General features: G+C 45.0%; 1 protein-coding gene across 1 annotated transcript in view; it reads left to right on the top strand.

The window, feature by feature from the left end:
- KSR1 (kinase suppressor of ras 1) overlaps positions 1–14,588 on the top strand; it is a 507,520-nt gene that overhangs the window by 326,094 nt on the left and 166,838 nt on the right. Inside the window, 2 exon segments of the mRNA XM_069226663.1 lie at positions 1,063–1,210; positions 12,843–13,303. Coding sequence (XP_069082764.1) covers positions 1,063–1,210; positions 12,843–13,303 — 609 coding nt within the window.

Consider the following 14,588-nt stretch of genomic DNA (forward strand, 5'->3'; position numbering starts at 1 on the left):
GTGAAAGGGGCGGGGCATTATGGGTGACGAGCAGAGGGCAGTGCACTGTGCACTCCCCCTCACAGTGCATGTGTGTTTGGCTGGCCGCCTCGGGCCGGCCAAACACACATGCGCACAGGGCTAGCCTGCGCAGGTTCCCAGTCTGCCTGGGAGCGCCCTGGCTGAGTGCTCCCAGCCAATCCTGATGCTGCTTTGAGCAGTGTCAGGATTGGCCACAGGGCAGGCTGGGAGCCTGCATGCAGCAGAGGAGCGAGGAGTGGCACGGCGCGAGATCCGAAGTACGTTTATTTAATTTCTTTTTTTTATTATTATGCCTCCCTTCCGCGTGCCGCCCCCCCAAGAATCCCCGTGAGCCGCGACTGCTGTTTAGTTTGTTAACGAAATATGAACATTGATTTATGATGCTGAAAATGAACACAGATCACTGGGAAAAGAACAGACATTAAATAGCACAGTTTTGCAGTATGTTATAGTGCTAAAAAGCACTTCAGTCTCCTGGCAAGCTAACTAACCCCTGGGTGTAACCACTGCAGTTTGTGTTATGTAGGTGGGTCTGCAAAGGTCCTGGAAAGATGTGACAATTACCGACTTCAGGATGTTGTAATTGCATTTATATAGCGCTTACTATTCCTGTTGAGGCCTTGAAGCACTTTCTGGCAAATATATGGTTAGCAAATCTCAGTTGAACACATTTAAAGATTGAGGAAAGGTTATTCCTAAAATCTAGCATGGATCCTGCCTTCCTGAATTTACATTGATATCCCAGACCTTAATTAACTGGAGATCAAGAGCATGTAAATGTATGCACATCACAAATCTGAAAATGTGCAGGAAAGAAATTGATCAGACCATGATCGGTATATGGAAAGATGGGTAAGGCAGTGCCAGATTATGGTGCCAGGTGGTCCCGTGGGACTAGGCTACCTGTGGACAGTGCAAAGTTATTCACATTTGCAACCTTCATTAATAAATATTGTGTAGATAACTGAGCTCCAAGTTAATATGTAGAATCCCCCCAGCCATGTGCTAAATAATTGTATGTGTTTGTTCTTTATCTTGTAGACCGTACCGGAAGCTCTTACAATAGATGCCTTACTGGACATGAATGAGTCAAGGGTGAAGGAAACCATGCGGCGGTACGGTGCCAGCAGCGAAGAGTGCCTCAGGATCAATGACGCTCTCATCAGTTTACGGAAGGTGGCGCGATCAGGTATTTACCCCCCAAACAATATTGCTTTTGGTGGAGGTAGGATTACAATTTAAACCAGTGTTGGGGAATTTTAATCTATTGACATTCTTGTAGATAGATGTTGTTGTTTGTGTTTTTTGTTTACATAGTTGTACGCTGTATTTTCGGGCCTCTGGTTTCGCATTTAAAGTAAAGCTCGGGAATTTATTTTCCTCAAGGTATGGATAGTACACGGCTTTGAAATGCGGGTAGAATTAGGCCTGTCTTTCTGGTCACACAGTCAGTTTGAGGTGACATGAATTTATATAGATAGAGTTTGGGGTCGAACTGCGGTCTATTTGGGGAATTTCAGGTTCTTAAAGGAATATATTTTGCCTGTGATCATCCCTGTGGCACCTAAAACTGATGGGAGTCCTAATATTGTATCCAGCAAGCAAAGTAAATCCTTGCATGGTGACAGATTTAGGTGTATTTCTAGAAGTGCCCAACTGTTTAAAAACTACTTAGAGATGTTGATCCAGGGAGAAATCTTCACGTCACTTAGCGGGGTCAGGCGGGAATGTGTGTAATCCCTTGTTGGAACACGTTGAGCAGACTGAGTGCTGCAGGGAGACTTGTGTGCGCTCTGAAGCTCTTCATCACTGGTTGTGACTCATATTTTTGGACAAGGGCAGGAGTTTGAACATCGTGGAAACAAGCATGTTTTTAGCCGTGTAACCAGGAAGGTAACTTGACCCACTGATTAAAAGTACCTTTTCGCTGATTAAGAAATCAGTTCACCAGTAGGTCACACGCACTGCTGTTGACCACTTAAGTAGGGCGACCAGACGTCCCGGATTTCCCCGGACAGTCCCACTTTTTAGAGGACGCTCCCTGTGTCCAGAAGCTTCTCTTAATTTTAAATAGATGTCCCGATTTTTGGGACAACGGTCAGATCATTTAGGGAGGCATAAGTTAAAGGTATGCTCTCATTTAACAGACTCCTACAAAGTTTGAAATAATTAAAGTAATTTATCTGTTACTGCCAGGCAACACAGTCCCCTGTCTGCTCCCAGCAGAGAAACGAGTGGAGAGCAGAGAGAGGTGGGTGGGGGCGGGTTAGGAGTACAGGGTGGGAGGTCAAGCCATAGCTAATTTTCTATATGTTGTCTTGTAAAATAGGCACACATTCACAAAGCTACCCCAAAAAAAGGGGACAGGCCAGGTATAAAAGTGAGAGTAAAGTCTTTAGTCCTTCTTTTATGTCTGACCTGTCCTAGTTTTTGCTCCTCAAAATCTGGTCACCCTACACTTAGGCTGAAAGATGACTTGATACTGTGAAATACATTTATGAGTTTCTGCTTGTAAGAGGCTGAATTTGTACAAGATAGAATACAAGGATTCGGATTATGCTTCAAGATAGCATTTTATTGGCTGCAGTGGTCACCTCCAAAGCAACTGACCTTTCCCTTAGCCTTTGATGTCTTTTATTGCAACCCCCCCACCTTACCACACTATACATGTGTCACAATTTCCAGACGCCTTCAAGCAAACATTTCCTGTAGCACCTTTAAACCACAAGAATAGGATGTTCAAATACACAGATAACATTTCTAGAACATAGGGCGGTTTAACACATCTACAAAGTTTCACATCTGCAACAAATGAAATTAAACAGGTGATGAAGGCATACAATTTTGTTCGTAATACAGAACAAATGGACGAAATGGAGGCCTCACGCCAAGTTAAGAAATCCATTTTTCACAAACCACCCTTTTTGCCGTGAGGCAAAAATTTTGTAGCGTTCAAGTAATAGAAACGTCACCAAAATGAGTAAACAAATAAAAATCAGTGCAGCAAATATTACAATACCCCGTCTTTTCTTTGTTCATTACCCTTTTCTCCTCCAGAATATTGTCATAACTAGCCATTTCCCCTATCTACTCTAACAGATAAAACACTTAATACTCCCCAGTGTCCTTTACTTCCAAGCCTCACTGGCAAGCTTATGTATTGGTCCAGACGTTTGCGGTCTTGACCACCGGCATGGGGTGCAGTACCTCCTGGGACTGTTTCTTCCTTTAAGTCTCTTTATAGTTCAACCGTACCCTATTCCTCAAATCGTATCTTTGTCCATATATCTCAGAATCAAAAGGTTCAGGAGAAGAAGATTTGTCAGTGTGTTCTTCTGGTGACCTGATTTCACCATTTTAAATCACTTCCCAATTCCCAAAAGGAACGTGGTACGGAATGTGCTCAGTCTCGGTATCCGGGCAATTGTCTAATACCCACTGGTCATAGAGTAAAGGCAAAAGGCACTTTTATTTTTTTACATGTGATGCATGAATCCAGTTCTTCTTCCCAACACCTTTCACAGCAGTCTGGGTGGCCAGGAGAACTTGCAGGGGCCCATTCCACCTGGGTTCAAGGCTCCTTTTCTTTTGGAAATTCCTTACAAAGATCCAATCTCCTGGCTTGATGAAGTGTACAGAGCCCTCAAGTCTCCTGGGCAGTTCCTCCTTGACCTGCTCAAGGATAGAACCCAATTGTTCAGTTAAATACACGAGGTACATATTACTGCCAGCATACACCTTTTCTTGTTCACTGGTTCCATTTCTACAAAATCCATTCACAGGACTTCGAATGGCAAGTCCGGTTGTGCAAAAGTTCCTTTAGTTACAAGAGTGCCTTTTCCTAGTTTGTATGTCTGGCATATGATGCACCTTTGTACATGAGAATGTGCATATTTTGGTATGTTCTTGGTATGCCATACTTGACCCAATGTATCCACTATTCCTAGAGAGCTAATGTGTGCAGTTACATGTGCTGAGGAAACTATGGCATTCACATAAGCATTAGGTAACATCCATCTCCTTTTCTTTGTCTTGTCAATCCTTCACTATATTTCCTCTGGAGTAGGTGCGTCCTGAATATCCTTTACACAATCTATTGTCTGGTTCATCATGCCAACTTCTGGTAACCATCTAACTGTCCCTGTCACATACATGATACTGTACTCAGTTTGTGCAATACTTTTCGCTGTCCTGTCTGCAAATGAATTTCCTTTTCCTACATCATTCTCAATTTTCGTGTGAACTGAACATTTTATCACAGCCAATTTCTCAGGTAACGTTAAAGCATTTAACAACTTTACAATGAGTTCACCATGACCTATTTGTGTTCCATGAGAAGTCATAAACCCCCTCTTCTTTCACGATCTGCCAAAAGAATGTACTACTCCAAAAGCATACTATCTGTCAGTGTATGCATTAACCTTTAAACCATCACTCATTTCAAATGCTTGCATCAAGGCTATTAATTTTGCGGCCTGCGCAGAGTTGTAAAGTATTTTCATGTAGTAACAGCATAGGCTGCAATTGTGGTCCCATCAGATAATTTTTAGTAGGAACCATCAACATACAATTCGCTATCCCACTCTTCCAATGGCCTATCAGTGAGGTCCACGCTACCTTTGGTCTCTTGTTCTGATAATACATTCATGTATTTCTTCTGGTAACACTTCATTAAGTAAAAGTAACATAGTTGCCGGGTTCAAAACATTACATCTCCATATTGAGATATGCAGAGAAAACAAAGTGAGTCCATAGCCTGTCAACCTAGCATTTGTCAAATGTTGCGTCTGTGTTTTATTCAGTAGGACATCTATAGCATGGGGTACCATCACTGTTAATGGATGACCAAGTACATATACTTCACTCTGTTTTACTGCTGTCGCCACTTCTGCTACAGTCCTGAGACAACGTGGCAATGGTCGTGCTACCATTGAAAAATGAAAAATAAGCACATGGTCTGTTTTTGTCTCCGTGTGATTGTGTCAATAATGCAAGACTGCAACCTTCATTTTCATATACAAATAGGGTAAATGGTTTCTGATAATCTGGGGTGGCTAACACAAGTACATTACACAAAGCCTTTTTCAATTCACAGAAGGCTCTTTCACGTTCACCATTCCAAGTGGTTGGTACATGTACATCTTAGAGAGTGAGGGCAACCAGAGGTTTCACCATGAGGAAATAATTAGGTATCCATTGTCTGCAATATGAGATAATACCTATAAAACCTCAAACATCTTTCTATGTTTGTGGGTGCTGTAAATTGCAAATGATTGATATTCTTTGTGAGTCAAGTCTTATACCCTCCTTCGACAGGAGGTGCCCTAAATAGAACACCTCCTGTTGACAGTATTGCAACTTGGATAGGGAGACCTTTTTTTTTTCCACATGTGTGGCTAAATGTGACAGCAATTCTGATGTGGCCTGTTCACATTTTTCAAGTGTGTCAGGTTCAATGAGAAGTTCATCAATGTATTGTAAAATAACATTGCCCTCTGGTGATTTTAAAGTGTCCAATTGACTTTTTAGAGTGCGATGGATATACTAAAGGAAACATTCTTTAAATCTTTTACAGAGAAAGATTTGTCAGTGGGTGAAATCATGTGAACAGTGTAGTGACATCTGGTGTACAACTGGGTATTGTGGTACTAATACCTTGTTAATAACTCACAGGTCAATAACCCCTCTATATTCTGTCTGTTGTCCAGTAGGACTTTTTTTTATTTTTTGATGACTGGAAGTATGGGACTATTACAGAGACCACCATAACTCTCCTTCACAATACCCTTATCAAGAAGGTCCTGTACTACAGAAAAAAGTCCTTCCTCAGCTTCAGGGAATAATGTGTATTGTGGTATGAGGGGGTAAGGATGTGCCTTCTTTAACGCGTATCCTGACTGGTTCCATGTTTATGAAACCCAAATCGTTTTACCTGTAGCCCAAAGAGACAGATATATATGTGACAACTCCTGGGGTATATCAGATGCGGAAAAAACAGGGTAACGTTTTGAAATGGAAGGATTAGCAATTGTCACATATACTCCATCATGGGGATAATAAATATGAGCATTCACGTTCTTCAAGTTAAGAAATCAATTTTTCACAATACCCACCTCGTTCGAGGAGGGGATGTGGTCATTTGGTGTGTTAATGCTGGCCATGAGCCCTGCTGACCTGATATAGCCCCAGGTTTCCCACTTGACTGCTTTGTGTGACCCTGGGCTAATCACTTTGTCTCACTGTGCCTAAGGTTCTTTGTGTGCTCCCATACTGGTGTCATGGTAAGTGGGTGCATACAACTGACACTCTTAATTAGTGTGAAAATGCTAATGGTCATCTTTACACAAACCCAGTTAAACCAACATCATCATGTTGTGAAGCCTTTTCAGAATGGAAGTTCATTTCTGGCATCTATTTATGTATAAAAAGTGGCAGCTTAAAGCATTCTGCATGGAAAGGGGACTGGCTGTGAACAAGAAATCAAGAAGGGAGGATCTTGAGTCAGCCCTGTTTCAGTATGAGTTGAAACGTTGTCAGGCAACACTACCAAATGAGTCTGAGGAGGAGAACTACTCTGAGGAGGAGGACTACTCTGAGGAGGAGGGCAGTGGCCCTGAGGAGGGAACAGAAAGAGATGATTGGCTCCTAGCTCGAATCCGGAGTCTGGAAGAGCTAGAAGCAGAACTTGAGAGGGCTGAGGAGAAGAGAGCCTTAGTCCTGGAAAAAGAAAGGATTGCAGCTCAAGAGCTGAGCTGTGAAAAGCTGAAGCTGGAAGCCATGAGGGCTGAGTCCAGTTCAGATGGTGGCAGCAAAAATCTTGTATCCAGTACTGCTGAAGAAGTGCACATGCCCAGAGATGTGGTGCCCTACTTGAAGGAGGGAATTAACACACGACAGGAGGTTCAGGGGTATGAGGTAGCTCCAGTGATGCACAGGGTCCCTGTGGTGGATTGGGGAACTGGCATGGGGAGTCATATTCCTACTGGTGGGAGGGACACTCTACTGACTCTAGGTGAGAGTGACAGGGAGAGGGGTTCCCCCCAGGTAGAAGTCCTGGTTATGGAGTGTGAAGACATCCCAGAAGAGTGTGGGTTGAGTGTCAGGGACAGTCAGGTACTGTCTCACCAGTCTCAGAAGGGTGATGTGGGGTGCTTTTTCAAAGCAGAGTCACTGGATGGTTGGGTGAAGGGTACTTTGGTTAATTCATGTGAGGGTTTGAGTGATGTAATTGCTGGAGAGCATATGTCTAGTCTTTATTTTCCAGAGCTACGCCAACACCAGGTGGAGTGTGAGTTCTCTGACCCCAGGGAGCTTACAATGGAGGCAGACTTCTGGGTGAGTACCAGAGAGTCTGAAGAGGCATTTGGGGGTGCTCCTGAGAGTAGTGGTCTAAGTAGTTCCCAACCAGGTGAGGTAGGGAAGGATTGTAGTGTCCCAGGTAGATTCCAGTGTAGTGGGATGGGTGAGGGACCCCATGTCCAGTCTCAGAGGACAGGGAATGGGGATGGGCTGAGGTCCAAGGTGCCCAAGATCTGGTCCCAGGTCCTGGAGGGTTCCATGAGGGAACACCAGGAGGGGAGCCTAGCCTGTACCATAGAGCCATCTGTTGAGGGAGACCCCACAGTGTCAGGAGAACTTGGAGGGGCTGTAGCCAGCGTCCCACCAGTTCTGGTGTCTGGCAGTACCATTCCTAGTGAGGGGGTGCAGAAGTCCAGACAGAGGGTTGAGAGGGGGTTGCGGACCCCAGTGGAGAACCTGGAGGGTCAGGGGTCAGCTCTGAGAGCAGAGCCCCCCAGAAATGACCTTGGTGAGACCATTTCTGGGTTGGGGGGAATCCAGACTCTGTCAGATGGGCAGAGGTCTGGAGACCTGCACCAGCCAGACTCTTGTGTGGCCCTTGGGGACGGTGTGTCCCTTTTGGGGGGAAAGTGTGCCCCCCTGGAAGTCCTGGTATGCCAGGCAATAGTTCAATCGCAGGGTGGTGACTCTGGGTTGAATGATCAGGTTCAGGGGGTAAACTCTGACCTGATGGGGGGGGTACGTATGCCTCCAAGGAAGTCCTGGTGCGCCAGGCAGTGGTTCAACCGGAGGGTGGTAACTCTGGGTTGGATGACCAGGTTCAGAGGGTAAACTCTGACCTGGTGGGGGGTACGTTTGCCCCCCAGGAAGTCCTGGGTTGCCAGGCAGTGGTCCAGTCTGTGGGTACAGACCCTGGACTGGAGGATCAGGTGCATGGGGTAAACCCTGACCTGAAGGGGTGGGCGGTTTGCTCAATCACCCCTCCTGGTGTGATTTCAAGTGGTACTCTCCCTGAGGTGGGGTGCAGAACCCTGAGAGTAGGGGCAGGGGAGGGAGAGCCTCACCCCTGGCACCAGTGCAATCTAAGGGTACAAACCCTGGATTGGAAGGCCAGGTTCAGGGTGTCCCCCCTGACCTGGAGAAAGGGGCTACTACTAACAGTGCCATTGTCTTCTTGGGGGGGCACTCCTTGTTGGGGGGTGCAGGACCCCAGAAGGGAGGGCAGGGAGAGGGAAGCCTCACCCCTGGCCCTGGTCCAACCTGAAGGTACAGACCCCAGGTTGGAGGACCAGTTGCAGGGTTACATCCCTGTACTGGTGGAAGAATTGTGCAGGACTGCTTATACAAGCACCCTGACAATTTTGGTCTCTGGGTGTGCTGCTACTGCAGGGAGGGTACAGAGCCCCAGAGGGGAGGACCAGGGTCAGGTTGTCATCCCTGACCTGATGGAAGAGAGAGTGGTCAAAGGGTGCCAGCCACCTGGGGCTACTGCCCCCCACTCTCCACAGTCACAGTGGTTGGAGAGGCCTGAGGTCGGGCTCTCATTCCTGACAGTCGTCAGGGGTCACTGTGGCATGCTGTCCTGGGGGAGACAAGAGTCACACCCCGGGGGTGGAGTGGGCAACACCACTGTGTTGGCCCTGGTGGTACTATCTGCCCATTGGGATACATCTGTGAGCAAAGTAAAGTTAGGTGCTGCACAGATGGTGTCTGCAGATGAGGAGAAGGGTTCCCCATGGGTTAGCTTAGTGGGCCCTGAGAGTATGGACAGAGGGATCCAACTGGAGTCAGGAAGGCGTAGAACTGGAACATGCCCCTGCTGTTGTGGGCCTGGGTCTTTGTTCTATCGCCTCAATCAGGGAAGTACATCAAGGTATTGATTGTTCTCCCCTTGCTTTAGGCTGGTAGGGGGTCGTTTTGGACTTGTTTGCTTATGCAGGGTCAGCCCCAATCTTTTTGCCTCCTGCCTCCTATTTTTTCTGACCTGTTGCTGTTGTTTTTTTTTTAACTCTGAGCACTTTACCACTGCTAACCAGTGATAAAGTGCATATGCTTTCTGTGTAAATTGTAATGTTGATTGGTTTATCCATGATTGGCATATTTGATTTACTAGTAAGTCCCTAGTAAGGTGCACTAGAGGTGCCAGGGCCTGTAAATCAAATGCTACTAGTGGGCCTGCAGCACTGGTTGTGCCACCCACATAACTAGCTCTGTAATCATGTCTCAGACCTGCCACTGCAGTGTCTGTGTGTGCAGTTTTAACTGTAAATTCGACTTGGCAAGTGTACCCACTTGCCAGGCCTAAACCTTCCCTTTTCTTACATTTTAGACACCCCTAAGGGAGGCCCTAGGTAGCCCCAAGGGCAGGGTGCAGTGTATGGTTAAGGTAGGACATATAGTAATGTGGTTTATATGTCCTGACAGTGAAATATTGTTAAATTCGTTTTTCACTGTTGCAAGGCCTGTCCCTCTCATAGGTTAACATGGGGGCTACCTTTAAATCTGATTAAAGTGTAGATTCCCTTTGGGAGCGGATGGACATGTGGAGTTTGGGGTCTCTGAGCTCACAATTTAAAAATACATCTTTTAGTAAAGTTGATTTTAAGATTATGTGTTTGAAAATGCCACTTTTAGAAAGTGACCATTTTCTTGCTTATACCATTTCTGTGACTCTGCCTGTTTGTGGATTCCCTGTCTGGGTCAGTTTGACAGTTGGGCTGGTTGCACCTCACACTAGACAGTGACACAAAGGGAGCTGGGGTGTAGCCTGCATATCCTGGTGAGCCATCTGTGCTAGGAGGGAGGGGAGGAGTGGTCACTCACACCTGAAAGGGATGTGCCTGCCCTCACACAATGCAGTCTCCAACCCCCTGGTGAGTGTCTGGGGCCTGGCCTGGGCAAGGCAGGATTTCACATTCCAAAGAGTCTTTACTTTGAAGTAGGCCTACTTCAAAGGAGAAATTGGGTATAAGAAGGTCACCCTAAACCACAGACTTTAGAAACACTTCTGGAACCAAGAGGAACCTCTGCCTGGAGAAGAGCTGAATAGCTGAGGAAAAAGAGCTGCCCTGCCTGTGACTGTGCTTTGTGGAGCTATCCTGCAGTTGCTGCTTCTGCCAGAGTTAGAGGGCTAAGACTGGACTTTGTGTGTCTTCCATCTTGAGAAGAAATCTCCAAGGGCTTGATCTAGAGCTTGCCTCCTGTTGTTTGAAGTCTCAGGGACAGCAAAGACTTCTCTCTGCCACCACCTGGAGTCTCTGGAGAGACTCCTACTCTGCCCTGTGGTGCCCATCCAGTTCCTGGGACCCTGAAAGGAGAAGCTGGCAGCCTAAAGACAAGAAAATCCACACACAGCATCGCTGACGGAGGCTGGGAGATCACAACCTGCGCTGCGGGATTTTCGGATCATCGTGCGGCTGGATTTTTGACTCAAGTACCGCCGTGCGGAGTTATTTTTTACGCACACCCGCCCGTGCCGGGTTATTTTTGACGCACACCAGGTACATTTTCACTCTAGCAGCGCTAGTGTGTTTTTAAAACTACTTAAAGACTCTTTTTGCATTTTTATTGATAACTTGACTTGTGTATGGTGGATTTTTGTCGTTTTGGTCTTGTTTTGTTTAGATAAATATTTCCTATTTGTCTAAACTGGTGTTGTCATTTTGTAGGGTTTTCATTAAGTTACTGTGTGTGTTGGTACAAATACTTTACACCTAGCACTCTTAAGTTAAGCCTACTGCTCTGCCAAGCTACCAAGGGGGTAGGCAGGGGTTAGCTGAGGGTGATTCTCTTTTACCCTGACTAGAGTGAGGGTCCTTGCTTGAACAGGGGGTAACCTGACTGTCAACCAAAGACCCCATTTCTAACAGGTGTAAATCATCTTCTGTGAATATTCTTTATTCTTATGTAGAGGAGTATATCTTCACTAGGTTATTTCTTTGTTTTCTCCTCAAACTAAACACTTCTTCCTGGTTTAAAACTCATCCTGGCTCCCAGCAAGACCCTCTCCCTTTTGATGTCAGAGGGGAATAAGGGGAACTCATTTGCACCTTTTATATTGGAAGTAAAATAGAAGGCTGCACATGTGCCCCATGGCTGCACATTACATGTGGCATCTTGAGCCACTCTAGAAATGTAGCATGAAGAAAAATCCCAGTATACTATGTTAAAAGGGAAACTACGAGCCCCACAATGCAACTTTTTTTTGATTATTTAAAAAAAAAAGTCAGAGGTGACCAAATGTATTGCATGTCACAAGGGGTCACAAGGCAGCTGAGAGGTAAGCAGTTAAACATCCCTTTGGAAGCTGAAGGTAAACGTGTATGTTTTTTAAACAGCAGAGGGAATCTGCAGCCACAGTTTTAATAACTCCTTTACTAGGCCTGGAGGAGGAGAGTGATTATTGAGAGTGGTTATTGCCAGAGGCCATGTTTCATTTTTCAACTTCAAGCTAAAGTCCCTAAATCCAAAGGTATCGCCCTAAAAAGTAATAGGTGTCCTTCAGTGGCCTAGGCTTGTCCTAAAATCCACCAGGGACCACGAAACGGGACTCTGAAGAGGTTAAAGAACTGTATACATTTTTACTGTGGTCAGCCTGAAAGCCAGTCTGTCTTCTGGCCCGCTTTCTCTGTAATGGCAAGCAAACTTCTGCGATCCACTTCTTGCATTCATTCTTCGCTGTTCCTTCTGAGGAATATTGGCTCACAGTTTTCACTCTAAGACTCCCTAACTACAGGCAGTGACTTCTTTAAACTAAGAGTTCGTCTACAAACCTAGGCCAAGTCATGTCAAATATTTTCCCTGATGTTACATCACAAAATTCAGTATTGTCTTCTTGCTCAACGACAGAGCTGCTGTCATTTCACAACTGAAATAAGTTCCCTTGGGCCTGTCCTACATTTCGACAATCCACTTGTCACTGCCTTTAATGGATGGCTGGCAGGTCTGTAATAAAATGGAGGGGAATACCTCTTACAGGCCACAAGGAGAGTCATAGGGATTTGACTGAGTTGAGTTATCTCCAAGTATGGCACTTGGCAACCTTAGCTCTGCACTGGGATACCCAGTACTAAAGTGAACATTGTCATAAAATTGGTCGTCATAAAGTTTAATCTCTACAATTTGGAAGTAAATGTATTTTTGGAAGTCTAAGAAAATCCAACACTTAATATTTGAGAGTGACTGATTTCACTATCAAGAAAATGGAGATTAAAAGATACAGTAAGCCAGGGTCTACAAGGGTTACCCCTGCCTTCCTTTTCTCAATTCTAAGAATAGTACTCCTGGCAGAGTATGTAATAGAATTTGTAAGGGCCTTTATCTTATCACAGTCAGTGGAATCATATAGCAGGACCTCCAAGGGAATAACACTGCCAGTCGTTTTTGATGGTTTCTCATGCTCCGCAATGGTACTTTTGACTCTCTGGCTACTACTATTATAAATTCTTATATGTGGTACTTGTGTTACTTCAATAGTCTACCTCTTTGATAACCCTGACTTTTCTGGAACCCTTGGTAAACAGGTGGAGATATCAAAGAAGATGCTCTTTGGAGTCCTTCCGATGCAAGGCGGGAAAGTGGTTCTACCCCTCCAGCGGAGCTTCCTTACTCCATGGGACTTGCACAGACTCATGCAAAGACCAACCACCATCAGCCGCGCTCTGTCTCGGTCTCTGCAATCCCTTCTTCGGACTCTTTGGCCTCCAGCCATGGAGCTTTTATTTCTACAGATAACCTCCTGGACCCTTTCTCTGCCATGTCCCACAGCAATCGCTTGACCCCTCGGACTCACCTGGGCATTGCAGTCACACCGCCTACCACGCCTCAGTCAAAGAGGCGGATGAAAGTAAAACCCTCACGGACTCCTCCTCCTCCTAATCGGAAGATGTTCCAGCTTCTACCCAGCTTTTCCACTCTCAGGAGAAGCAAGTCACATGAATCACAGCTGGGCAACCGGATAGACGACGTATCTTCTCACAAGTAGGTGCATTTTATTGCTTTATCACCATGCAAAGCGCTTGTCCATGTGTTAATGGACAGCCTCTGTTTTTGTTGTGCATATATAGTCTGTATTGACGCTTGCGTGCCCCTGGTAGAATTATTGTGTATTTCAGAAGCGATTGAACCAAGTTGCCAAGTCAGACTTTTAACACTTGAAATAAACAGTGATGTTAAAAATGTGTTTATGTTGAGATACCTCTCAGGTTTATTAAAATGATAACAATTCTTACATTCATGCTATTGGGAGATTTAAAAATACTTTCAAAATCCTTGGTTGCTCTGAAGCTCCATAATGATGAATGGGGCAGCTTCATCTGAGACGTATTATAGAGTTGGTGCCTTATACTACACACGTTCAGCACTGTGTTGGATTAGGAAGGCAGATAGTCACCTTCCTTTTTCAAGCTATGTCTACATCGTACAAGGATGCATAGCATTGACGTTTGTGACCATCGGAAGGGCCTTTAGAGGGTTTTCAAAGTGCATTGAAATTCTCCTCTATGAGATATTTAGAAACATAACAATAGTAACTCCCATGATTCTGGAATTTACATAAGGTGATGTTGAGATGCTTTTCTGGTGGAATTCCCTTTTTCTCATTTTTGTGACTTCTGAGTGAACTAGGATAATCTTTGGATTTTTTGTGGAAAATGTATTGTTGGTCGTGTCTGGTCAGGATAGAAAAGCTGCAAAACACGATCTGTGACTACAGTGAGAAATGTATGTTTTTTGCTTTAAGTAAGAAATACCTGGACATATAGGGCCTGATTCTAACTTTGGAGGACGGTGTTAAACCGTCCCAAAAGTGGCGGATATACCACCTACCGTATTACGAGTTCCATAGGATATAATGGACTCGTAATACGGTAGGTGGTATATCCGCCACTTTTGGGACGGTTTAACACCGTCCTCCAAAGTTAGAATCAGGCCCATAGTTTTGAATCAGTTCAAAATGCATTTTAACCTTCACCTTTGTAGTGTACTCTTTAGAATGTGTCTCCAAGGCTCAATCACTGAAGGTTCAGTCTTTCATGATATGAAGGTGAAGGCTGGGGCATTAAAATGTGCGAGTCATATCACAAATGCCTGAATTATCAGTGTGTGCCAGTTCTAGACATTATTATAGCTCCCTGTGGCACTGGATTTGTGAAGAGAAAACAATAATCCGGTTTAGGGACAGAATTTTACAACTTGGAAATTAAATAAACTTCCTTTAATTTAACTGGTTGAAAGGTTCAGGCTAATATATAATATTAGCTCAGTTAATG

Source organism: Pleurodeles waltl, chromosome 3_2 (assembly GCF_031143425.1).
Source record: "Pleurodeles waltl isolate 20211129_DDA chromosome 3_2, aPleWal1.hap1.20221129, whole genome shotgun sequence".
Lineage (NCBI taxonomy): Eukaryota > Metazoa > Chordata > Amphibia > Caudata > Salamandridae > Pleurodeles > Pleurodeles waltl.